This window comes from Melospiza georgiana, chromosome 2, assembly GCF_028018845.1.
Source record: "Melospiza georgiana isolate bMelGeo1 chromosome 2, bMelGeo1.pri, whole genome shotgun sequence".
NCBI lineage: Eukaryota > Metazoa > Chordata > Aves > Passeriformes > Passerellidae > Melospiza > Melospiza georgiana.
Window position 1 is genome coordinate 18,958,804 of NC_080431.1, and position 27,412 is coordinate 18,986,215.

The 27,412-nt window shown below is 41.1% G+C and overlaps 1 protein-coding gene across 1 annotated transcript in view; it reads right to left on the reverse strand.

Moving 5' to 3' along the window:
- Positions 1–27,412, reverse strand: part of SH3RF3 (SH3 domain containing ring finger 3) — a 247,182-nt gene that overhangs the window by 64,921 nt on the left and 154,849 nt on the right. Inside the window, exon 3 of the mRNA XM_058018799.1 lies at positions 21,674–21,769. Within this exon, the coding sequence (XP_057874782.1) occupies positions 21,674–21,769 (96 nt within the window). The remainder of the gene's footprint in view (positions 1–21,673; positions 21,770–27,412) is intronic.

Genomic DNA, 27,412 nt, shown 5'->3' on the forward strand with positions numbered 1-27,412 from the left:
CAGTTTCATTTCCCTGCCTCCCACCTAACACAGGTTATCCAAATGCAGATACAAGCTGAATGCATTTTCCCTAGCTGTACCACCTAAACTTTGGAAGAGCTTGATGGCCACTGGAAGATTTGCTTAGAGTCCAGCTTGAAAACGTGGTCTCATCAGTTCTTTTGAAGAGTTTAACACTTGATCTACAGCCCATGAACTCCGCACCAAGAGGCTCAAGCCAGCTTTCAGCCTGCTGCTCCTCATCCGATCCACACTCACAGACAACCTCATGTCTATGCAGGCCAGAGGCATGCTGGGTGGTGCAACTCTGTCACTGAAGTCTCTTACCTCCCAGCCTCCATAACTCATCCAGGAAAGCCACACTGTACATAGCTGGAGAGATTTCAGGCACGCAGGGATGCTACCGTCACTAATGATACATGGAGTGCACTCTGAAGTCAGCAGTGCTTTCTGCACAGCACTCATTGCCAATACATCTTCCCTCGAGGGATGTTAACAGCTGAGGGAAAATGCCACATTTTGCCCATAGACCTTTATATTAAACTAGGATACACTGCAATATGTTTGCATTTAATGAACAAAAACAACATATGAGAATGGGAGCCACAATTAATGCACACGTGCTTTTGCATTCACTGCTGTTCTGAGACCCACATAAACCAGAGCTGTATGTAATACTATTCTGGACCAAAATAAGGCCAGTTTTTATTCTATAACTACTTTTATGAATTATGGTAGCATCCAAGAAACAGTTGAGGACACAGTCTTCCAAAGCTCCAAATAGAAAAAAAAAAAGAATAATTTCTGCTCCAAGCCAAGCCAATTTTGAAACCCAACACAAGTGGAAATAAAAGGGAAAAAGAGAGAGAAGGGAAAGATAACAACAGAAACATGCAGTTAAACAAATGTGTACTTGCGTATCTTTTATACCTCCCAACCGCTGTCACCATGCTGTAAATAAAAGAATAGATGTTGCTAGCCTTAGGCTGGTCCTCCTGAGTTTGAAAGCACTTCTGACTCCACAAGGACTCATTCAGTGTAACAGAATACTAACCTAGAAAGTAAACCTCGACTTGTAGGATCTTTCTTTCTGTGACAGCTTCCACTAAGTCATCCAAGAGCCTCCAATTAATGATGCTCCACTACTTTCCGAGCTGCTGGGAGTCCTGCAACCATTCAATTAGCAAGTCATTTTCCCAGCTGCACTGTCCAACTTGAGACCACGCTTACAGCCAGCACAGTGCACTGCACCTGCCAATTTTCGCCGATAACAGCTGATCCTATTTCAGATTCTTCAGAAATGTCCATTATTTCCCACTTCATCATGCTCTAAATTGGTACAACCTAATATTTGCCAGCAGGCTCCAAGTTGCAAGGAAACCAGATGGCTCCCCTCCCTTAAGTAGGTGTTACAGCTCTGCTTACCCCATTGATGAAGATAGTCTAGCTGAATTACTTGAAATATTAAGGAGAAAAGGATAAAGCTATCAAATATGTATGACTCTTCGACAGCAGAGGGTGAGGAAATTTTTGCTCATCAACAGCAAGAAGAAAAAGAATACATTTTAGCTCTTTGAGATAGGAAAATATAGACTTAAAAAAAGAATTTAGAACTTCTGATTTTACAGTGTGCTATAGATGGACAATGAAGCACTCCAGCTCTTGATATCAAGCTCTGAATCTCTTGTAAGAATTAGATTATAAATCCCACTGTCTGGAATCCAATTTAACACTGAAGCTGTTCTTTTTAAAACAACAAAATCCCTTACTTTTTTGTTCAAAGTGGCACTTACTTGAAATGTCAATAAGAAAGCAAGCATCTAAACATGAAGTGATAAAAAATAACCCTGTATTGATATAAACAAAAGTAAATCTCTGTATCAGTAGAAGATTGAAGACAGAAAGAAAACTCTTCCCCAAACAGTCGAGCTAATGAACTTTTGAGAATGTCAGAGGCTTCCTGAAATACTGGGAAAAAACTATTTTGGTCTGCCAAGATAAAAAATGCTTTATAGCCTTACAACTTTATTTTTGTAGAGAACTGTTTTTAAACAGCTTTGCCCACAGATGCTGGAAAGTACTTCCCAAATAGGCTATGAATGCCAGAGAAAAGTCTGCTTACTACTTTGTAAAAGCAAACAGTTCTTCCTCTTCACAAAAAACTTTTAGAAACCTTTTTTTTAAACATAAACATGATTGCAAATTTCTTATTTTAAACTCTGAATATGTAAACAAGCATTGCTTTCTGGTGTCTGTCATCTGATCTTCACGCAGATTTGCTTCCAGATGAGAAGCTTAATGGAAAGTTCTGACCCACAGTCAGTGTCAGGAATTTGACATTTCTGGAAGCCTGTAGCTCTTATGACAATCTCTAATACCAGAACTCAACTTTCTCACTCAGTTTTGATTCCTTCTCTAGAAAGATCTTACATTTGTGTTTGTGGTCCTGATAAGCCCAAAGTATCTTGAGACTTATGCCCTTGAGACTGCAGAGAGACTGATTTTACCCCAAATCCATTCTTTGCAAGGGGGATGTCCTAGAAAACTTGACATAGGATTTAGAGGGATAAGGCTTGGATTTGAATGCCAAACCAGTCAAACATTCCCAGCAGCCCTGCAATCCTGTCTAGAAAGGCAAAATCTTGCAAGAGCAAGCCTTATATTATCTGAGGGACTTTATCATGCAAGGGATGTGATGAGATGGCACAGTAAAACTGCTCACAGTGTCTCAGTGACTGTTGGCTGTGAGTCCTGCATGCTGAGGTAAGGATGCACCAGTCTCAGTTCATGGAGCTACTGTGCCTGTTTCTCAGGAAGACCTTCCCCAGCTGTGAGTAATCATACTGGAGACAGCGACAGCTCATCTGGTTTTGGGAGTGAAGGGTAGGAGTGGAATACTTCTGTGCACAGAGCCTTGTTCACCTCCAAACAACTTTTTCCTACAATGGGAGCAGTAATCAAGTGCTCTTCATTAAAAATTGGTGGCCTTTATCAGGAAGCCATAGTCCCCACCTTGCCACAATGCAAGCTGACATAAGTGTCCAAGCAGAGAGCCCATGCGATATGAACTAAGGGGAGGCTTTTTCCTTCTTCTGGCCTTTAGTATGACTGTCTTAGATACTCTGCTTGTGACTTTACCACATAGGTGACAAATATTAAGATACATCATACAGGACTTCTCCACTGCCAAAATTATTTTTTATTATTCTCCACATAAATCTCTTTTTTTTCTGCAGAATGTATTATGGTAAGTTTCTCTCAGTCTTTGTTGCGCATGCTTGCATGCACACATATACACACACGCTTCTAATTTCTAATACATGTGGGTTTAAAAGGGACCACCTATAAATGCTTTCAACTTATTTCTCTTTTAAGGATGAGTGGATACAGGAGAGAAACTGTCATTTACACTGACGGTCCCATGTGGGACCAAATATGTCCTTTATATCCCAATATAACTTAATGAACTACACTTTAAATGGGCAACATTATGCACCTAGTTACATACCCCAAATGAAATGAAGAGTAAGGAAAACCTACTTCTTGTCCAGTGTGGGTGACAATTAACTCTAGGTTTACTTCAAATAGCAAATTATTACTTTTGAATTTCTTGTTGTTATTATTATGGAACTAGAGAGAAACATGGGAAATTTAGGTCAGATTTAAATAATTAATCCTTACTGCGTCTCCCTTGACAAATATGCCAGTGCATTTACTAATCCATGTTAGTGGCAAAATTATCCTATCCCAGTTTAGACTTCCAAGGGACAGTTTGATACACTGTGATCACAACAGCAGCTCCCGGATTGTGGCATTTCCCTGATAGTTCTGTCTTCTGTAAGAAGGAGGACTGTTCTGCTATTGAATACTCTTATTTTCTAGTAATTTAGGTCTGGGTAAGGGATTAATTTCTGACTGACATCTGCCCTACCAAAGACAGGACCTCACTGTGTGGCTTACAAATATACTTCAGCATGTACTTGATACTGTACAGACCAAAGTGTTACTAATGTGTGACTAAAATGTCATTCTTCTCTAAATAAGAAAAGATTGCTTAAATTCTCAGTTTTACACATGTGATTCAGTATTTTGATAAATTGGAGCCAATTTGAACTGGAAAGTACACTTTATTAAGACTTTCACTTGCTACAAAATCTTTGTTTTCTGTCTTTATGGAAACTATTAGCTAAAGAATGGTGCTGTTCAAATACAGATATAAGATTCAAATCAGTTTTAAAAGCAAAAAGTTACAAATCCCCTCAAATCTCTACATATCCAATACAGAAAAACAAATTGGAAAGAAAAAATATCATGCTTAAGTTTTTAGAAAGGAACCACTGAACAGAGTAGAAAACAAAATTAAAATTATTAATAAAACATCTTCAAAATGTCCCCCTGAAAGACTGAAAATATTTTCACCTAGGGACTGCTGATTTTTATACTTTGTGGTTCATAAATATTGAGAAGATCATGCACATCCCTATTTCATGCCTTGCGGAGACTTTGGCAACTTGCAGTTCTATATCTGATTTTGTGATTAAAATAAACAGTCTGAATTTATTACTGCATTTTCACTTCAGAGTAGGTACTTTCAGGAAATACTAAGTTCATAAAGTGCCCTCATTAAACTAGTTTGCTATAATTATAATTTATGTTCTGAAGCACAGTGAGATTATTAAGTAACTAGGGTCATAACTATACAAGATTCTTCTGTCTCTGCTGGGTTCCTGAGAGGACTGCATCTGTAAAAGCATTTTCAGACCCAAAAAGTAGTCTTTCAGAAAGCTAAAACAGCTCTTCCTTACTATTATCCCTACTGGCAAATGCAGGATACAATCTTTCTTCTGCTGCAGCCAAGTAACAAAACAGCCTTTGACTCAAATGGACATTAGGAGGAAGTACATTATACTTTCTTTACCTGATACTTTACATGTTCTTTGGTAGGATAGTACAGAAGGACACACAGCAATTCCAAGAGCTCACTAGTGGGATATTAGCAGACAAATTTGTGCCAAAGCCTCTTTGACCAAGTCATATTGAATGTATCTATTATTTTAATCTTTTCTGTTTAGTTAATTCTGATTTAAAAGTGTTTAGAGAAAGTCTCCAAAGTTCTCCACAGACAATTTAAATTAATTCAGCAAAACCTACAAAATTATTCATTTAGGCACTATCTTATGAAGAGTAACTAGTAAGGCACAGTTTAGGAGAAAATATTATAGATATACTAAAGCAGTACTTAATGGTTTTGTGTTAATCTCTAACAATCCACTATTGCCTTTTCTAATTTATTGCCAGAGAGCAACAAGCAAATTTGGAACAGATTGTCTGCAAGTGGTTTATCCATCATGGAAGATAGATTTCTGAAACCCACACTGTGATTGAGAGCAGAGTTATTCCGTTCACCCAGAAAATATAAGAAGCACAGTACATGTGCTTGCTTGAACAGATTCAAATGAAATGATAGCTGCAGAAATACTTTCCTAGGACACATCTCAAACTTCAAATGTTCTGTTCCTCCAGCCATAGGTTGAGGCATACATCTCGTTCTCTTTTCCAAAAGCCTGCTAAATATGTCAGCATGTTCTCAAGAAATGAAGTCCCTAAAACCCTACAGCAGACAGCCTTCCTAACCAGGGTCATCCACATACACAACGATGTATAGTCCAAAAAAGCAAGCTAATAATTTTTGTCTACAACATGGGTCTTTGAAAGGCAGCAGTACTTAGCAATCTATTTGCCTGTCCTACAAGATCTTTCTCATTTAGCAGCAATGTCACTTCTAACGCACTGAGGGGCTGAAGGAATGTAGCATATTAGAACAGCATGTGCTTGGACGAGCGTGTCATCATGATCGTGCGGAATGAAAATAAATGATGCGTGCAGCAGAAGTAAACACTAAGCCCTGGGTGGTGAATTGGGATTTTTTTTCCCCTTTTTTCTGAATAGTTTTAAGAAGGAAAATGGTCTGCAGTGGTGGAGAACAAGTTTGGTGTATCCCAGAGAAATGCATTATCTGCTGCAAAGTCTGTTCAGGAGTTAAGCACAGCAAGAAACCTTATGGAAACGAATGGCTAAAGAACTGAGAAGAAAGAAAATAAAATTAAATGCAATATCATTAAAAATAGATTACCTTACCAAAAAGAAGTATGCCTTCTAGATCTCCCTCCACTTCCTGAAACAATGCTAGCTATTTAGCCTTCAGCTCTAAGTATGAGGACTCTCTTGCTCTGATCTGTCATCTCTGAATCTCTGATCTGCTGTGTGCCTTCGATATGCCTAAGGATTTCCTTTTTCCTTCTATCTGTACCCTATAGACACCCTTTTCCATAATGAGACACTCATAACTGCACCAAAGCTACTTTGAAAGCAAGAAGTGTAACCAAATACAGCTTTACTCAACATCAGAAAGAGTGGGAGAATACAGCCTATTTTTACTTATAAATTATTCAGAAAGCTAAATAAAAAGTGCAGTCATGAATTCATGGGCTTGATCCTAATTCCTTTGAAGTCAGTGGCAAAACTCCAGCTGCCTTCAACAGTGGAAGGACTGGTGCCCATCTGGCACCAATTTCAGTACCAGAAGAGTCCCTGTTGAAGCTTGTGCAGATTTTACTGACAAACTATTTTTTCATCAAAAAATTAAACTCATTGGAACTTAAGTATTTCCCAGGAACTCGCTTGTTTTGACAAGATGTCCATCAGGAAATTGTTTTGCAGATGATATTTCTCAGCTAAGACAAGAAATTACCAAAGCCATAGTGTTTTAGGAGTTCAACAGGGTACTTGCACTCCTGGCTGAAAGTCCCTGTGCGGGGGAATAGCCATGGGAGACCTGAAACAACACTAACACTTTCCAAATAGAAAGCCACCAACTTTCTGGATGTGCTGAGTATCCTTCACTCTTGTTCTTGTAAACTGGAAAACCCTTGTGACTCCCCTCCTGAGTCCAGGTGTCCACCTGCGCCATGAGGGAAGAGGCTGGTGCTAGCTGAAGTGTGAGCAGCCTTGATGGGACCTGGATGAGTCAGGAGGCTTTGAGGAGCAGTTCAGGTGATGTCCTCATTCCTCACCAAAACCTGGCAGCTGTATGAGCCCTGTATCACTACAGACAGTTACTGCAAGAAAGGGAAGCCCTCTGAAGGAGTTTTGTGCTGAATCTAGAAAGCCCTTCCCTTGTGAAAACTTCCACTGTGAGCCAGCTGTACCTAAAAACCTCAGCGCAGGCTAGGAAAGATTGTTGAGATCCTGGAGCAGACCTGTATGGATCACATGTAAACTCCACACAATATCTTTAAAAAGAGTCAAGTTTTGTGTTTTCAGAGTTTTCAGGCAACTTTCTACCTCCTTCCTTCCTTAATGCTTCACAAGGTTCCTGTGCTATTGCTTACTCAAGTGATCAACAATATCCATACAATTATGAATTAACTGAAAATTGACAAGTTAAATACCACCAACTAAGGAAGTTAACTACCACCAACTAAGGGCAGAGGATGTCTTCAGAGTTAATGCCTATATCAAGTCTGGGAGTCTTAAAGCAAATGGCTTCCAAATTACGTTGTGTGGCCCCAAGTACTTATAAATGGCATTGTGAACCAGGAACATCATGCTCATGTTGTTGCACAGACCCTTCTCTTCCTAATAGCTGCACTGTGCACACACGCTACCAGACATGACACTGTTCCCTTTTGCTCATACTCTCAGATTTGTTCCTGGAAATATAGTTCTTGAAAAGGCTGGTTTTGGAATGATCAGGATTGTGTGAAAGAAGCAACAATACCATGTAATTTTTTAAAGGAAAACCCTTGCTTCTAGCTTAATGAGACATAAGGAGGAAAGAAAAAACCCATGTATTTGCTGAAGTCCTTTATAAATTTGAGAAGAAAAGTGTTCTGGTAGGTAATGAGAAAAAGACCTACACCATCACCTCGCATCATCAATGCTATGTGCAGAAAGCATGAAGTTGGATACATCTTTGGAGGTATTAGAAGCTCTTGGAATTGCAGCACAAGGAGCCTATGGGAAAGCCAAAGTAATTTTTCAAGTAATGCAAGGCTTTGCCTACACTGAGCAAGCAAGGAGTCTTTGTTGCAGTGATTTACAACTTTGTGTAGAATAAGAAATCTTGTGCAATCAGGGAAAATTAAGTTTTATGTGCTGCAACTGAAGATTACCTGTGGGGAATTGCATACAAATAAATGCACTGTACTCTCTATCTCTGATATAGTGGAAATGAAGAATGAAAGCAAATGCCAAGAAAATGTTTTGGTTCAATTGCTTATAAAAGGAACCAAGGTATACACAATTCAAGCAGATATTAGCACTAAAGGGTTGTGATAAACAGCCTTTGCTCTGTTTGTACTATATTTAGAGACCTTTTTTTCTACACAGGGTTCTGGCTTCTGCTTCCCAAATACAAGATAGAGAAGGACTGCTGGATGTGGCACATGGCATTTGCATTAGTGTGACATCCCATGGGGCTGTATAGTGAGATTTTGTGTGCATGGAGCTCCTGCTCCAGCTCCAGGGTTACAGTGCATGTTTCTCTGGAAGCAGCCAATGGATGTCAGCCCTCTGTCACAAAACTGCTGTGTCTTTGGAGAGATGCATCCAGCCTTTGGGTTTGCTATTTGCCAGTTGGGGTGAAAGTGTGAGTCAGGACAGATTGTGCTGCTGTTTCACCAAACTATGGGATGTTTCCCTAGAGGGAGAGTTCTGAGATGCTTCTCTGAAATGGGGGATGAATTATGTGTTTGAAAAGGGCAGCTGCACCAGGATACATGAATCGTTTCTGTGACAGGGAGACTGGTCTTCTTAGCTATGCACACAGATTAAAAAAAGGAATTGTGCTGAGGGAGACATGACTTGACAGCCTGAGTTTGTGTCTCCTGTGGTTATTACAGTGCAAACTCTGCTTTGAATTGCCTGCACATTTAAAGCACCTTCTTCCTGCATAGATAGGCTGATGCCTGGTACAGCAGCATGGCTCTTTTCCCTCAGTGGGAGCATTAATTTGCATCCTTTTTTGTTCTATGCAGTGACCAGTTATTTTAAAATTATTTTTACATAGCCTTGTCTCACCTTGGAGACCTCTATACTTCTGTCATACTGCTAAAAGGCAGACAATGAACTGGGATGGCATTATGGGCCAGGGGCCATTACACATGACATATTGCACGCTGCACAACTGGCACAACTCTTTTTTGGGGGGGGGAACCTGACCAGTAATTGAAAACCAGTCTGTAAGAGATGAAAATAAGTTTTCTGTGCTATATGATGATGCAATTGGGTTCATAACTCTCCCCCCTCACCTTGTGGAAGAAAAATCTGACAAAGGTGAACTGTGTAAATTCCCTAAACTCTGAAAATTCTTGGCTGAAAATGGCAGCACTCAACCTCACACTCATGGCATGACTCACTGCCCCTCACCTCAAAGAACCATTTATAGACCTCTTTGGAGAGTCTGAGATGTTAAAATATGATTGGGGGCAAGCTTGAGTTCAGAGTGGGAGGTCTTATCATTGACTTGGCAACAGCTGCAGTCAAAAGGACATTGAACTCTCTGGCAAACAAACTAGAAATGTTACTTGTTCAACTTTTTGGGTTTAATTTCTGGTTCAGGGTAAAGGATGCACACCCAGTGCAGTGGAATCATGCAGTGAAGCAGCTAGTGCCTTTGCCTCTTGTACACCCATTTGGAGCTGGATCAATGTTCTGGTTTCTGTCCAAGCCTGCTCTGCCACAGGTGTCACTGCTAGATAAGAGGTGTGCCATTTCTTCAGCCCCAGTGAGCTTGGAGCAGATCATTTAAGATGTTCAGGCACATGTGTCACATTACTGCAATAAAGTACGATGATTGCCAGCATTAGTCACTTTTATGACATCCATATGCAAATGCTGTTTATGCTAGTATGCTACAAGTGGAAGGAATTTGGAAAACCACTGCTCTAGGCCATGCTGTTTGAGCTCTGAGATGGCAAAAGGAGTGGGCTAGCAAAAAATCTGCACAGTAGGAAATCTTTTTGAAACTGCAGAACACTGGGGTTTTTTTCCTGTTTGTGGGATTACTCAAGCTCAAATATTTTCCTAACGCATTCCTTTCTGAAAACAGTCTGCCCTGCATTGCACCTACATTCCGTAGGCAGAGAGACAAGTTGTCTCAAGAAAACTGAAGTTTTGCATACTGTGACCACATTGTGTGATGCAGTCACACAGAAACATTTATTCATACTTATTTTTGCCATTAAATGCTGAAAAGCTCCTACCACACATCAGAATTCCATTGTGAGAAGCATTATGCAAACAAAGAGCAACATGACAGCTCTTGGCCAGAGGAAGTACAATTTAGGATGAGGACAAGAGACAACGTATAGTTATAGACAAAATATACAATGCAACAGTCTTATCAGCAAGATGGACAGAGAATTGCACAACATACATCTTCTCTAGCCATCACAGCCAAGAGCAATTTCAGAGAAGGATCTGGAGGAGCAATTCTGATGCAGATGTTTGAAGCATTCATCACAACAGTGAAGAACAGAGCACTATGAAAGAAATTTGGGATTAAAAAAAATGACAAAGTGATTGTCATAGTTGGCATTCAGTAATAAATAAAAGACAACAGGCAAAGAGTAATGAGTAAGCAAAGGGTTGCAAGTAAGGGTGAGCTTTATAGGCTCTAGAGGACAGAAAAAGACTCCAGAGAGAAAGAAAGGAATAGCAGCAGATGACCACTTCAGACTGTCAAGAATGAGGCACATCTGCATTTGCTAAGGATGCAAAAAGGATACAGCCATAATCAGGGTATGACCTGATGAGAGTTTGATCTTTGCAAATGCTCAGCAATCAGGTTGGACAAAGACTGGTAGAACTGCCAGCCATATGAATGAATTAAACCACTCAGGAGGATGTGATTCTCACTGGCAATGTCTTTATTACTTGCCATGAAAATACAACGCTCCCTCTTTAACCAGTGGCCAAAGAGAAGTAACACACTTAACTGTGTACTGTGCACTGCCCTGGAAACTCAGGTATGTGCTTAGTGAGAGCTCCTCCGTGCAAAGGCAGACCTGTGTGTCACTGGAATGCTGTGGAGCTGCCTTTACTTTGACCTTAAACTCATCCCTCAGGAGTGCTTTTGTGTCTTCAAGGACCCCCATAGGACAAAACCTTGTGCTTGAGACACAGCAGCAATCCCAACACAGTAGTCAGCCAAGGTTAAACCATGACAGCCCCCCAGGTGCTTTAGGGCAGAGAAACTCAGTGCCAGTACCAAGTGCTCTCAGATCTCATTTGGCCTGGGAGATTTTCATTAATTCAGTATTAATCTTCTCTATAGCTCTTCTTCCATTCCCATAGTTCATATAATGAGGGATAATAAAATCTTGCATCCACCAAATCAATATATCCACACACATCTCTTTCCTGAACAATGCACCTATGGAAGTGAAAGGCTTTGGCTGGGAACAGGCAAATCTAAGGACCAGACTGGAGCAAGGAGGGAAGACGCTGAGGAAATTATTTCTCAAAGGTTAGAGTCATTGTCCTTTGTCCTGGGCTAGGAAAAGGATACAAGAGGAAGTCATTACTATAAATTCCTTACTATGTTGTTGAGGCTGAAGCAGATCAGAGAAAGGGATCAAAGAGATGACCATCAGGGAGTGCTCTCCCTCCTTCTGCATGGTTGCTTTCTTCTTGAGAAACAGAGCTGCCTCTTCCCTCAGTGCCATCCCTTTAGCCATGTGGGAAGAGAAGAATACCTCCAGCATGAGTCTATCACTATCTGAATGCTCTGGCACCTCTCTTGCTCTGTCCCAAGGTTTCCAGAAAAATTCTGTTACAGAAAAATTCTATTATAGAAAGCTCTCTCATGAAATTTCCTGTCAATTTGATTCAATTGTGTCTAAACAGATCGGAAGACTTCAAAGTCAGATTTAGAGCAGGACACTCCCTCCAGCCTCACTTAAGCAAAAACTAATATTATTAACCTGGTTTATGGAGTATCTAGTATGCTTTGTCATAAAATTATAACTTAATAAAATAATTAGATTAGTCAAGGGACAACCAGGATGTGGAGGAGGTTGCTTGCACAGAGTCCCACATTCCTCACCTCACCATTTTTGCCTGATGGCTTACAGCACAGTGCAATGGCAGCACTCACTGCAGGATAACCATGGGTGGGAGCTGCTGCCCTCATAGACATGTTTTCCTGCAGTGTGAGGTACCACATGGCCTCCTTTCCCATCTTCCCTCTTTCTGCCCTGCATCAGCAAGGATGTTCATGTGACTGTGCAGTAAATGTAACAGATATGACTGGAAACTAAAACAGCTCCAGCTTAAATGAATAGCTTTCAACAGGGTGGCTTCCCTGATTCATTCTCAGCATGCTGATATATCTGGTAGTCCTGGAACATGGAGGGCAGAAAGAAAGAATTGTCACCCATGAGTTAAAAGCAAGACAATCCCTTTGGCAGCAGCCCTTGGTTTTGTCAGATTAAAATAATGCCAGTATTACACTCAAAAAGGATGCAGCAGGAGATAAAATAAACAATGGCTGGTCTACTTTGTAAAGGAATAAAGTAAGCAAAACCAATGCAATTTCTTCTACAGGATAGACTAAACACAAAGGGGTCAGCCTTCAAGAGTCCTGTGTGTTCTAGAGAAAATCTGGAAAAGATAGAGATTCCCAAATTAATTCCAACTATCTTCCTCTGTTTCTGATTTTCCCCTGTTTAATTTGCAGATTCTTCCTCTAGCCTTTTGAATTTGGCTTTTTCAATGTTCAGCTCTAACACCTAACAAAATGTCAGAGGATTTCAGACTTCAACATCTGGTTTTGGCACAGCTAATGACATTTTTAGGCAAAACCCCAACTTCATCTGTTATTTTTATTATTTGAAGCATGCATTCAGCATACACACACACTCACTGATCTTTTTGTGCCTAGAATAAAAGCAGTTTGACCATTCCAGCATGTGCGACAATAAGAAGTAAAGAAAGAGGCAAAACCGATTCATTGCTACATTCTATCAGGAAACTGTTATTCTTCAAACTACTCTTCTTGAAGGTTCAAAAGGTCAAGTTTAGACACATTTGTGACTATGTACCATGGTAGAATAAGCATAAAAACACGGAATGGTTTGGGTTGGATAGGACCTTAAACATGATCTAGTTCCAGCCCCCCTGTCACAGGAGAGGTGTTCCAGCCCTCTGATCAGCTTTGTGGCCCTTCTCTGGACTTGTTCCGACAGGTTCACATCTTCCTTATGATGGGGTCCCCAGAGCTGGATGGAGCACTGCAGGTGGGGTCTCATGAGAGCAGAGTAGAGGGAAGAGTCATCTTCCTCACCCCACTGGCCATGCTGCTTTGGATGCAGCCCAGGATGTGTCTGGATCTCTCGGCTGCAATTGTGCACTGCTGAGCCTTGCTGAGCTTCTCATCCAACAGCGCTTCCAAGACTTTCTTTTAAGGGCTGCTCTCAGTCCATTCTTCATGCAATCTGTACCTGTGCTTGGGATTGCCCTGTCCCAGGTACTTGGCACTTGGCCTTGTTGAACTTTGTGAGGTTTGCATGGTCCCACCTCTCAGGCCTGTCCAGGTCCCTCTGGATGCCCTCCCTTCCCTCCAGCGTGTTGACCGCACCTCAGAGCTTGGTAGCACCAGCAAAGTTACAGAGGGTGAACTTGATCCCACTCTCCATGTCACCAACAGACATTTTAAACAGCACTGGTCCCAACACTGACGCCTAAGGAATGTCACTCATCACTGCTCTCCACTTAGACACCAAAATCACTCTTTGAATGTAACCACCCAGACCATTCCTTATCCCCTGAGTGGCTCATCTGTGAAATCTATGTCTCTCCATCATACTTATGCAACATGCTATTTTCTGAAAACAAAGACCAGAGGGGGCTCTAACAGGCACTCCTTGGTAATTCCTTTTTGGTGTCACTCCCATCAGCTGTCCCTCCTGTCCCTCTGATGGAGAGCATCTTACCCACCACTGGCACAACAAAGGATAACATGGGCTTCCACCTCTGCCAGGTCCTTTCACAATCTGGGATTTTAATATAGGGCACACTTTTTTCATCACTCCCAGCATCAGGGCTGTGGCAGACACATGGAAACATTTTGCTCTTTGCTCATGGGGCTCTGGCCACCAGCAAAGGGGCAGAGAAGGCAGCTAGTTTGCCAGGGGCATCTCCCAAAACCCTCCTAATGACCCTCCATGTCTCTATTTGGATTTAAGATCCCCATTCAGAGTTTTAAGGCATTAGGAAAGCTCCCCAAGGAGGGAGCTACTTCCCCAAGAAGGAAGATAATTAAGATGTGCAACATGCACTAACAAGAACACTAGGAAAAAAGATAAAGAATGCTGGTGTGAAAAATAATGAAATCCTCTAGGATTTTATGTTTAATTAACTTCTAGACAGTGTATCTGTTGACATATAACTTCTTAATATACATTCATGCATTAGCTCTAGGTAAGTGAGACTGAAATGTACTTTATTTTCAAAAGGAAAAAGATCCCAGGAAGTCATCAGTGCTGAAACAATCTTTAGAAGCTGTCAAAGGTGATCAATGGCTGGAAAAGACAAAACGTCTCTTCAGTACCTTCTCTAGAGAGCATGGACTACTGATGAGAGGCTCTAGATCCCACTCAGAGCCCTGTGGGACAGAGGGTATGCTCACTTGGGAATGTTAATTTCTAGTGCTTGGAATGCTAATTTCTAGTGCTGGGGTTTGTCACTGCAAGGGTTGTGTGCTGTGAGGCTTCTCAGCACCACTGCCAAGTCCAACACATTTGTTGCACAGGCAGAACTTAATCTCTAAGAGATGTGCTATCTACTTACTTTATCCCTCATAAATCATCACTAGTGATTGTTTTGTAACACAAGCAACCCTGCAACCATAACAGCAGAACAAAAGCTTTGAGGCAGCCCAAACCTCAGTGTAGAAATAACAGAAATGAGACAGAAATGCACCCAGGAGCAGAAAACATATATTAAAGCACAAGCCTGGTTCAGGTGATCTGAAGGTGAAGGGAAGGGCTGATGTGCTGAGAGCACAGGGAAGTGGCAGCAGATGCAAACACAGTAGGCCAGACCCCAGTCCATTTGCACCAGGCAGGACCCAAACAGGATTTTGCAGGGGTCCCTCAGTGGATTGTGGCTATAGACCAAAGTCTTGTTATCAGATCAGCTTAGATGCCTAAGGAACCTAATTTTTGCCATTTAGGAAGCAGCACTTCAAAAATGCCCTGTGCAGATATAGAATTGATATATATCACCCTGAAAACTCAGGAAATGGGCTTATTTGCAAAGGTTGTGTGCTTGAGTTGGTTGTGCTGGAAACCTGTTTTTTGCTATAAATTGCTCCAGAGAGTTATTTTTACAAAACACAGTCTAGGAAATTCAGATGTTACTCATAATTAGGAGGAGTGGGTAGGAAAGATATTTTTGGATATGACAGCTGACAAATTTCTGGTTTAACACACCCTGAAACAATAAGAGGTGATAACAACTCCGATCTGGTTTTGATGAATAGAAATATTGGTCTTAACACATAAATCCAAATAATTTTGAGCTCATTCAAATGAAACTAGGGAAGAGTAAAATCAAGAGAAGACCTGTAACTAAAACTGTCAGTTCTCAAAAGGCAAATATTCACAACCTACAGCTGTGTCTAAATTTACATGCTGGCTCTCACCATGGCTCACACAGATCTCATAATTGTCTGGGCTGGAGGATGACTCAAATGTGACAGTACTCCTACCTATTTCTGTGTGCAGGCTTCCCCTCTGTGGCAGCCACCTGAGATGAACTTCAGTGCAAATGTGGTGACAAAGAAACCAGAAAGCTGCTCTGCTTTGGCTTGTCCAGACACAGCCTGAGGGGACTGAGTGACACGAAAAGGTCTACAGAGCTGAGGGGCTCAGCTAGTCCAGGGAACACCTGACATTTCAGTCAAAAGGTGACAGTGGAGCTCAGCTTTGTATCCTGAAGAGGGAGGAAAGTGTTAGAGAATCTGTATGAATGATCACTTTATGAAGGGTGCTAGAAATCAAGAGAACTTAAAAGAAACCAGTCGAATTTAAAGAAGACAAATTTTCTGCCCAATGTCACGCTAATTTACATTTTACATAGGAAATTAAATCAAAGAGCACAAGGTTCTTTATTTATAGAGGCAAAAGGGAACATAAGAAATCAAGCTGTTATGCAGAAAAATGCGCCACAGATTAAAAATAATGTGTGTATATATAAGTAATAGATATATAATAGAAGAATACATATTTATATATTGTAATATGTTGTATATTTAATATTTTTCTCACCTCTGACAGCTAATACTCTTAGTTTTCCTGACTAACATAATCTTTATTTGAACTTCCACAGACTATTTTACTTTGTATGCATGTAAGAGTACTTTAAATCAATGAGTTTTATTCATGGATTGATGTGAAAATAGAGGTCCCTCTGGCAGCCTACAACAGAAATTCTGCATGTTTTATTTTGAATGTGAAGCATGAGAACTGTATTTTGTACTCCATTCACACAGAAATCTGATACCAAGAACTATCTTTGTAATCTTAATCTTGGTATCTTAATATTCTATACAGGATAAAAACAAGTGGGACCAACTTTTTAAAAGCTATGAAGGTGCAGGAATGAAATTCTTAAAACAATATATGCACAAACCTTGAAAATGCATATCAATAAAGCTTTCCAACAGAAATTGGCTGAACATCTCTTAGCACTTACATTATTGTCAGCTTTACAAGGTTCTTATTCCGTTTTTATCTGACATACAAAAGGAGAGAGAACAGAAAAAAATCAATTGTGATGTTAATGGGTATAATTCTTAACTCATTAGTGTTACACCTACTTACAACTGGGATGAATTTGCTCCTCTGAGATTTAGTAAGTCAGCTTTTCTAAAATCATCTACATTAGCTTCCATCTACCCACCTTTCAAAAGATTCCATTTTTATTCACATTAAATGATACTTGCAAGGCTAAAATGAACCATTTTTACAGTACTTAAAAACAGAGATTGCACATTCTTTTTGAAAAGGGCACCAAACAAACGTTAGTATTTAATGAACATCTAATGCTTCAGGTTTTTTGGAAGGTTTTCATAAAAGATACTCAGAAAGATTCAGAGTGTGCTGCCACCAAGACCACGCAAAAATAAATGATGGGTCAGACATCAAGGTTGAATTAATTATGAGAGTCCCATAGGGACCCATCTGTCCTGCAGCTGAAAGGAGAAACCAAACAGAATGAGGAGAGAAAAAAACATAAAGAAGAAGTGGACAGGGCAACAATCATTTGTTGAAAATGGTCAAAATAGCTATTAGAGCTAGAAATACACATGCAGACACATCTGAGTTTTCAATAATATAACTGTGATGACTGCCACTGGGGACACCAGCATAGTGGGAAATGGCTGTTGGGAATCTGCCTGTAGAGAAAAAAAGGACAAAATCTGCCATCCAGACTGAAAGGGTAAGCCATCTGCGTTCATTTACAGCTAACTGAAGGCTACTCTCAGCAAAGTACATGGTTACACAGCTGAGGACCCTCTTCTGCTGGGAACATGGGCCTCTGTGACACTACTGAACAACCTCAGCTGGGATCCTGGTAAATGTGCTCGGGTTCACCTCTATGGTTAAGCTTTTTTAGGATGACTTTTAGATCCTGCAGTACAGCATAAAACTTGAATGGATAGTCTGCTTTGCAAAGATCATTTTGGAATGAAAAATCATTGTTTTATTTAAGAAATGCATTTGCTTTTGGATTTTGTTTTGTTTTCACTTCTGCTTGAACTCTTTTTAATCCCTGACTTGCAAGAATTATTTTCCCTGGGGAGTCTTCTGGACCGATGCTGCAGGGCATCGAACCCATCAGCTCTGCCCATTCTCCTCCTCTCTCTTTCTCTGAGACCTCCTTTCTACTTTTTTCTTTCCTTTTTGACTGTGAAGAACAGGAGAAGATCCTCATTACCCTGCTTCGCTGCTCTGTAAAAAGAATTTTAAAGCTCCTAATATTACTTAATCACAGCTTTCAGTGCTCCTGCTGCCATAAAACATTATAACAATGGGTTGGCACTTCATCAATTGTAATTTGCTGATATTACAGTCACAGTAGCGCCCAACATAATTGCCATGCTCTACCACTGATTCATAAGGCTTCTTGATCTTGGTCAATCTTTTTCTTTGCTCTGGGGATTGCAGGCAGAAATTTTGCTCTAATAGCTTAGAGTTTTGAATTTCCCAGTTCCTGCCCATCCGAGCACGATGCCTCCCTCCAAATACTCGGCACACCATTGCCCTCAAATTTCACTCCCAGTTACTTAAATCTATTAGGACACACTTTATTCTTCATTGTTCTCAATTTTGCACATAGCAGCAGAACACAACTTTGAAACAGAGATAATAAAAGTTATTAAGAATGAAGGAGCTAGCTTGAAGACAGTAAAATAAAAGAAATTTTGTCAGGGCTTTGAATTCCTTAGAGGTCCAAAACTCCTCAGAGCAAGAATATGACGTCAAACCATACAGATTATTAACAAGATGTTTATTTCAGGACAGAAGGCACATTGAGGATCAATTTCATTATATTGTGAGGTTTTTTCTGTAGACAAATGAAAATGTAAGTTATCAGCCCAACTGACTTCTACTGAGGATGAAGGACAGCAACAAAGTAAGAAGAAACAATAGTCCCAACTCTCCCTGACAGAACATATTGTTTGTGACTCATGCTGTAAAAGTAATCATTGAAAGCTGTGAATATTTGTTCCTTATCCACTTGTAACTGCTCTGAGGATGGGACAGAGATGATACTACAGAGGCAGGAAAAAGCCTCTCTGAAGACATGTAAGGACCCTTGTTAAACACTTGTAAGGAATAAAGAATAAGATCTATGCCACATTGCACTCATATGGCTGTACAGACAACCAAACATGATGCTGAGATAGAGACTTTCTAAAACACTGCAGGGGCAAGGTGTATTTTGACATCTGCTGGTTTTTTGTGCATCTTTCTGCAACCAGGATCTGGCTCTAAAAGCTTCCTTTACAGAAGTGGTGATCCTGGTGAGGTATTTGCTAAGCATCCCTCCTCACCAAGCATTGCAAAAACTTTGTAAGCCCCTGCAAAAGCCTTTTGGGCAAGCACCTGTGTGAAGGGTAAAGCAGCAAATTGCCAGGACAAAGTGTTGACACAAGAGGCCAAAACAAGGATTATATGCACTGTTTGTAGCCCTGGCATGCTAAACCCCGAGGTCCTCAGTGGCTGGCTTGTTTTCCAAAGCTCTGGCTTGCACAGCAAGGGCAAGAGCTCTTGTCTGGCCGTGGGAGCAACTGGGGACAGCAGAGCCTGCCAAGCTGGAATTCACTCTGTCCAGAGTGCAGGGCTTAGGATGCCATGTGAAATCCCACACACTTCAGCCAATCCACTGACACAAACGGAAGGCTACTGTGAGAATTAAACTTTGCTTACTCTACACATTTTGCCAAGAGTTTGAAAACCACTTAATGGACTTAGACAGACTTGAGGAGTGTTTTTAGATTCAAGTACTACTTGTTTAATGTATTTACTTTATAAATATCAGCACGGAGATTTAAAAAACTTCTTTGGGACTTGACCTGCTAATTCCTTTTAATTTTTAATGCAAAGTAACATCTGAAGCTGGCAACAGCAACATAATTGTATAACTTGAATACTTGCATAAGCTCATCTCATATTCAGAGCTTATGCCTTAATCCACTATGTGAATGAAATAGGTGTCCAATATTGTAGTCTGGAGGATCACTTCCCTTTGGTTTTACAAACCACTGCACAAATATTATGGCCATGGCACCCAAGCATCTCATTTGAATAGGGCTTTCAAATCTGCAGATTTCAAATTTATACAGATAAAATACATGTGTGTGTATGCACATGAATATACACATATACAATTGAACTTTACCTACTCTGTGTGTGTATCTGGTATGAATGTATATGCATGCAGACCTTGCCACACATGTTCTTGGCCCCTGGTGCTGGCCTCCTGGCTGCCTGCATCTCTTTAGAATCTGCAAGCATCACTGTTCTGACCCTGCACAGCGCTACCTCCTGCTCTTCCATGGCCACCCAGGATGTGCTAGTGCTTGGAGAACTTCAACAAGTCTTTAGCAAGACTTCTCTGCAGGCTGTTCTTCTGAGGTTATGAGCCCTTCAACCTTCAATAGCAGTAATTATGGAGAACAGATACCTAGGAGTGGGAGAAGGATCAGGATGCTGCACAGTGCGTAGGCAGTGCCAGCCTACAGATGAAACTAGAGCTGGGGAAAGCTGCTGAGGTGCAGTGGTGGCTGGCTGTGCAGAGGTCCCCTGTTCACTCCTTCTGCAGCAAAACTCAGGACAGTAACATTGCACTTTCCAGGGAAAAGAAAAAGAAGGGGAAAAGGATGAAATCTGGACGAAACCCAGCTTTCTCATTTAATCACAACAAACTGAACATGTCTCACACATTCAGAATAGAAGAAAACTAGTCATTAACTTATGTGAGGCAGCTGGTTTCCCAATAACAGCTCCTACACATTCTGGTGTTAATATTATTGTTCTTGTCAACTGTGGGAATGCAATGTATATTAATGACGGTTTATTCCAAATTGGTCATTGTCGGAGTTAATAATTAGGTAGTCAGGCACTAATTATCTCTATTTTGTCTCCAATCACTAACTAAGAAAACTGGAGAAGTAATTTCAGAGGCAGGCACCAGAGCCACACACAGTAAAGCAGGCTCTGCTCTGGGCACAAGAGATTCTTCACTGCAGAGGCACCAGACAATGGCTGGAAGCAGAGTTGGGGTGATGCTGCTCTGACTACTGAGTGCAGAGTGGCAACACCCCACAAAAATGCACATGCATGTGGTGCCCATCTGCTCTTTGCACCCCTGGTTCACCCATGAGGGAGGAAAGCTCCTTGAAGACACTGCCTGGCGCCTGGACAACAGAGCTGCACCAGCAGGGTCACCACTGCTGGCTGCAGCCCTGGTCCCAAGCAACATCTGCCTGGAAGGGCACAACCAGCAGCAGTGGGAAGAGGTGGAACCACAGGTGTGCACAGAGGAAGTGAAGTCTCAGCATTTACTCTGAAATAAGAATCCTGTGGAAATTACAACAGGAAAGAGCTCAGGATAAAGATGGGTCAGGCACACATGGAATGTGAGCCCTTGGGCACATGGGTGGAGGTGCCCGAGCCCCTGCTGAGACAGAGAACACCCTCAACAGGTGTCCCCTGCTGAGACACAGACCCCTCCTCAGGTCTGTGCATTTAGATCACGGCTCTCCACCAGCCCAAAACTCACATCTCTCCTCAGGTGTGTGGAGGTATCCCAACTACAATCCTCCTCCCTTATTTCCCCTATGCACTTTGGAGATTACACCAAAGGGGAAGCCTTTAGAAGGAGATCATGGAGCATATTTTGCTGACCACTTTAAACTGAATTGGGTGTACACCCATAGTGCCTTAGCAGACAGCAGCAAAAGCAATTCCCTTTTCAGTAATTCTGTTTTAGTTCATCCTTCTCATATAAGAATATTTGAGATTATCCTGCCCTTGTAAGCACAAAACCCCCACAAGATTTCAAGACCAGCATCCACCACCATGTGTTATAAACTTACCTCAACATAGAGGATAGGGAAAATGCCAATCTTGTCACCCAGCATTCCTTCTGCCCAGTTGTCATCCACCCTCCTGATGACTGTCAAAATTTCATCCTAAAATCAGAGATACACAAAGCACATCATCAAATATTTTCAGTAGAAAGATGTCAATTTTTGGTTACCCAAATGATAGCTTAGAGAGTGAGTACACAGAGGAGGTCACAAGCCAGGTAAAAGTGTTTCCTGAATCCTGCTCTAGCAGCATCCCTGGCCCAGCATCTTTTCCCAGGCATCCCACTCAAAGTGCACTGAAGCACCCTGCAGAGCAGTGCAGCTCATGCTGGCCGCCAGCAGCTCCAAGGGTCTGAGCACAGCAGGTGGGAACAGGTAACTCCTGGCTTCATTAGGGGAGAGAAGAATGTCTGACCCAAGAGGTCACCTACAAATCACAGGTGAAAACTCCTCAGCATGAAGTTGCCCCTGTGCATCCAAGGGTCTGTTGTGATGCTTGTGTGCTCTGGAACACAATTCGAAAGGAAGTACCAGTACAGCACAGGTAGTCCTGGAAATACTTCCAACAAGGAATAGTACAGGGTGCTCAGCAACAAGCCTACACAGCTAGCACACTGAATGTCAGTTTTTCTTTTAAAAAATATTATAAGGTAAAACTGCAAAGCAAATAAAAAACCAAAGATAACATGTCAAAAAACCAAATTGCATTCACCTGTTGGATCAGCTTCAGTTTAAATACAAGTTCATTTCCTAAAACCAATGGTACTTTGATATTATGTTTAATCTAGGGGACTCTATAAGAATTTCAGGAGATGATGAACAAGTACAAACCAGATTCATATTGCTCAAATTTTCACTTGGTACAGTTCACACCCAGAATGTACAAGTCATTAGGAAAGCTCAAGTGACTAGAACAAAACTCTGACTTTTTCCAGATTGAACTACTCACTTTGCCAATGGATTTCTGCTACCATTCCTTTCTTCTGGGGTCATCATACTAAACCCAGGCTTAAACAAGCACTGCTTTCTACAGCAGCTGTGGAAGGCAACCCTCTCAATGGGGCTCTGCCTGGATGCTCAGATCTCCTATGAAAAAAGGAAGGAGTGGGCTGAGAAAAGCTGGGAAGTCAGCTTTGTTCCCTCATGGCATCCAATCTTTCTCTGCTCTTGCACAGGAATTTACTAAAAAGAAGAAAATCTCTTCCTCCAGAAAGCTGAGACAGAGTTCCTGGCTGATCTCACTTTATTTCCACTGCTCACTCTGTGAAAATAAGAGCAATGCATGGTCTACCACGCTCCATGTAACAAGATCCTGATGTCAAATGGCCAGGCAAGGGCAGCTGGTTTTTTTGCAGATACTTCTTACATAGAAAAATCTCCCACAAATTCCTGATCCAGGATGTTCAGACCACGGATTGGCTTTGATAGAAAAATGACCAGAACAGAGATGTGATGTGATGTACTTAGTAGTTTTTGAACATGTGCATTTTGAATAAATGCACTCTGAAATAGTTTAAATGTTTCTTTCCTTTGCATTATTCATCTGAATGATCCATTAGGGGAAAGCTCATAGAAACGGCTACAAACTGAGTCCTTCAGCTATTTATTACAGCTGGAAGGATGCAAAAAGAATTTGTGCATTTAATTTCCTGAAGAAACAGATAGTATTCTCTTCCAAAACCCTGTCTGCACAGACCATTTTTGATCTGTTTAAAGAACTGACAGTAATACATCTCTGCAAAGCTTCCACACACTCTTACAAAAGACCGATTAGCATAAATTTAGAATCTAGGTAAAGGGTGTAAACGAGGAAAAGAAACGACTGCATCACTTCAGGGACTTGCTATGAGTGTTCCTATTTTTTATATTTGCTCAGCTATTTCCCTAAAAGAGTTTTTTAAAAACACAAAATGTGATGTAGTCTACACTACACATACATACATAATCTTATGTGTGTGTAAGTGCATACACATGGGTATGAATAGAATCATAGATTGTTCAGGTTACAAAGGACCTCTAAGATCATTGAGTCCAACCATTAACCCAGCACTGCATATAAATGTATATATATATTTGCAACTATTTACGCATGTAAGAAATTAGGAAAAAAAAATTAAACTCTAAAACCCCAGAAGCTTTTGACCAGATTTTGCTAGAGGCACTGTGCAATCCCATCTCTGGAGCAGGCTGTACAGACACCTGGCAGGAAAGGTTTATCCTGTGTTGACTTTGCTCAAGGATGGGGTGGGGAATGGCTGACCTTTGAAGATCCCTTTCAACTTTACCTTCTGTGGATGTATGAAATCTGGAATCATTTCCATACACTGAACTTCATTTGGCTCAGCCAAGTCTGGCTGCTGAATATGGTCCTATATGAGAAATGCATCCTGAGATATGCTGACATTCAAAATTAGTATCATTGTGGTAGAGCAAAGTGCAAATTCTTGAGAATTCCATTACATAATTAGTTTTAAGAAGGGTGTTGAAAATCTTCAGAATTACAGCAAATCCCAAAAAATCTTTTGAATTTTTTCTATTACTAGAAAGTTTCTTTGAATGATGCCAACGACATTATTCTTCACAGTGAGCTGGTGAAAGCTTCAGCATGAACTATTTTAGAACCTTATATTAGTTGGATGGCCGTGCTACTTATAAATTCCTAGAAAGGTTCCCAAAAGGATCATGAATAGCAAAACGCCACAGATCTCTTGGCACACCACTTCACTATTTCACATTGACTAAATTGATTTCCAGGCAGCATAAAGGAATACAAGCCTCAAATCTCATTTCAAAAGCCAATGGTATCCACTGTAGTTTGGACAAAGATATGTCGCACACCTTTTATGCCTGTTGCTAGACCCTTTAATTATTTGCTCTCTCCTTCTTGGTTGAGTTTCTCTCGATTCATCAGGGCTGGATCAGCCTTGTGACAGGCATGTGGGACCTGCAGTTCCAGTTTATAATCATTATCAGAAAAGAAGTCAAAGATAAATCACTTAAAAAGCTATCTGATTGACAGAGAAATGAATCCTTTTGCTGAGAAAACAGCACAAAATTCTGTCCTATAACAGTCATGATTCACAGCCTGATTTTTATTCTAGTCATTAATGGCCATTAACGGAGCAATACAGAGCAGCTGTGCCTGCTATTCTGCAGAGATAACTACTCCATCTAGAGCACTGGGGAGCTCGCAGCGATGGCACCACGTGCTGCTTGGTGAGTCCAGAGACAGCGCTTGCCAGCTGGCACCAGAATCCTGTCACCAGCTATGGCTGGGATGTCCCTCTGTGAACAGCAAGTGCTGCTGGAACTGAGTGCTAAGGGGCTGCTCCACAGCCAGGAACAAGTATTGGATGTGATGGTTCTAAGATTGGCACGGCTCTTGTTCGACACCACTGTGGGCTGGGATCAAAAGTGTTGGAAAAAGAGGGAAAGAGTTGATGTTATTAACAATGTGCTGAGCAATGAAGCATGGTGAACAGCTGATGCTACCTTGACAGGTTTGAGCCTCATCGACCAGCGTCACTCAGCCTTCTGATGGCCATGTGAAGATGCATGCAAAGGGTGGTCAAACACCAAAACAAATGTGTGGGCTGACACTGGACTCAGTGTAAGTCTGGAGCAACTACTTCAGATTTGCACTGCTACACCTGAGAGCAGAATCCTCCTGCATGTGGTTTGTACCAGCATTCACAGCCCAGAGAAGGATAGATAGAGAGACAGCAGGATCCCATGTCCATACTGTGGTACCACGTTAGGAGAGATTAGACAGCTGAACCTGTAAGTATATCCCAAGAGCATGCAATTAGGCTCTGTAGGCCACAGCATGGTCCCAACCACACTAGAGAACATCAGGAGTACAACTTCTGAAACTACTGTCATTAAATTGGTGCACAGCTGACACAAGGCTGGAACCAGTTGTTACATATTAAAAAATAACTGCCTGGTTTGGCTAATCACTGCCAAAGACTGAGGGAAAACAAATTAAATAGGAAATCTGGATAAGTTCTATCTTCTTACAGACACCACAGAGGAGAGAACAGAGGTGAGACACTATGCCTATATGTATGGCTTCTCTGGGAAGAGGACTTGAAGGAGCAGTCCAAATGGTGCAAAAGAATGTGGGAGCTTTGATTTTTGCACTGGATACTCAAGACAGATTTTTCTCTGCCCCTCCTGAATTTATTCTTACACATAAAAATGATTACATTTACATCTTTGGCCTTTTATCTGGAGAGTGTTGTATCCTCAGGAGATGAAAATAGGTAAATGGCAGAAGCACCCTGCAGCACTCCTCATGAGGATCTGTGTAAAGCAGACTTCATTTCCCTGCAATACACATCTGGAACAATGAAACATTTTCATTTTGAAAAATGTAACAAAACAAATTAGTAAGAGGAAACACCAAATATCCTCCCTTTGTTTTCTTTTACTGTACCAGTAGGTATTCTGAGTGCATAGTAAAAGGGGGATGGGGAAAAGCAAAGCCCAGCAAAAGAACAACAAAACAAAATGATACAGAATATCCCCATGTTTGAGTTTCCTTCTTGTAACTTCTCTTTAGAGGAGAACTCTTCTTTATTTTATGTTTATAAGTAAAATCCAATCACAAGTGTCTGGTAGCCTGAAATGAGTTGCAGTACACAAATAGGTTATATTAGTTTGTGTAAGTGTTATGCCAATGTAACCCCTCTGCCAGAGGAAGGAACAAATAGTGTAAATGAAACTGGTCCAGCATCTTCAGATGCAAACTCAGACATTCAAGTGATGCATATTACCCAAAGTGACAAATCCCATCTCCAGCACTGCAGTGCTCAGGACTCTGTGCAGAGGAACTGACTGCATCAGCAGATGATCTATAATCTGGGCTAAACAGGAACCTTCATCAGCACAGGTGACAGCTAAAATTAGCATTGAGAAAACTGATGAAAACATGACGGTGAAGTCCCAAGATGAAAAATAGATTATTCACTGTCAGGGAGAACAATAGGCAGGACATAAAAACTGTTACAAGGTGACAGTGTGTGTAGTGGAAGGAGCTGAAGAAGAAAATAGCAGTAGAAGAGAAACCAAACCCCCTTGGGGAAAACACAGTCATCAGGGATAAAAGGATGCCGACAGTAACACGAGGGGTGAAAACAAGGAAAATTGAGAGATTGAGAGTAGAGCTATACAGCAGGAAGAAATGCTCCATGTGAGAATGACATTGGACAGCCAAGAAAATGAGAACTATCACTATACAAAGGCAGTTATTGTAAAGGAGGTTTTCTAATATATGGCACCAAATATATCAAATGCAAAAGTGTCTAGGAAAGGACCTGCTGTAACAAAAAAGACCACAACTGCCTGGCACACCTATTAAATTTCTTAAGACTGAGCAATCAAGGAATACTTTAAGCAGAGAAGGAAGACTGCAGCTCAGAGAAGTCGCCAGTGTACCTCTGGGCAGGCAGCGAGGAAAACAACGCACCAGAAAATATATATTTACTGATAAGGTCTCAGAGATAACTTCTGGCTAACTTCTGTTAGTGCAGGGCTGTTACTTCTCACTAAGCAGCCCACTTTCTCACAGAGATTCATGGCTCCAGGGAGGCTGGCTGGTCGCAGGGTTTGCAGTGTTTGCAATCAAACACTTCACTTGCTATGGAGCAAAAGTGCTTACAAATCCTTTGTTAAATAAATATGAGAAAGTATGCAGTCTAGAAAATTGCATTCTGCTGAGAAACACTGCATGAGTGAAAAAGA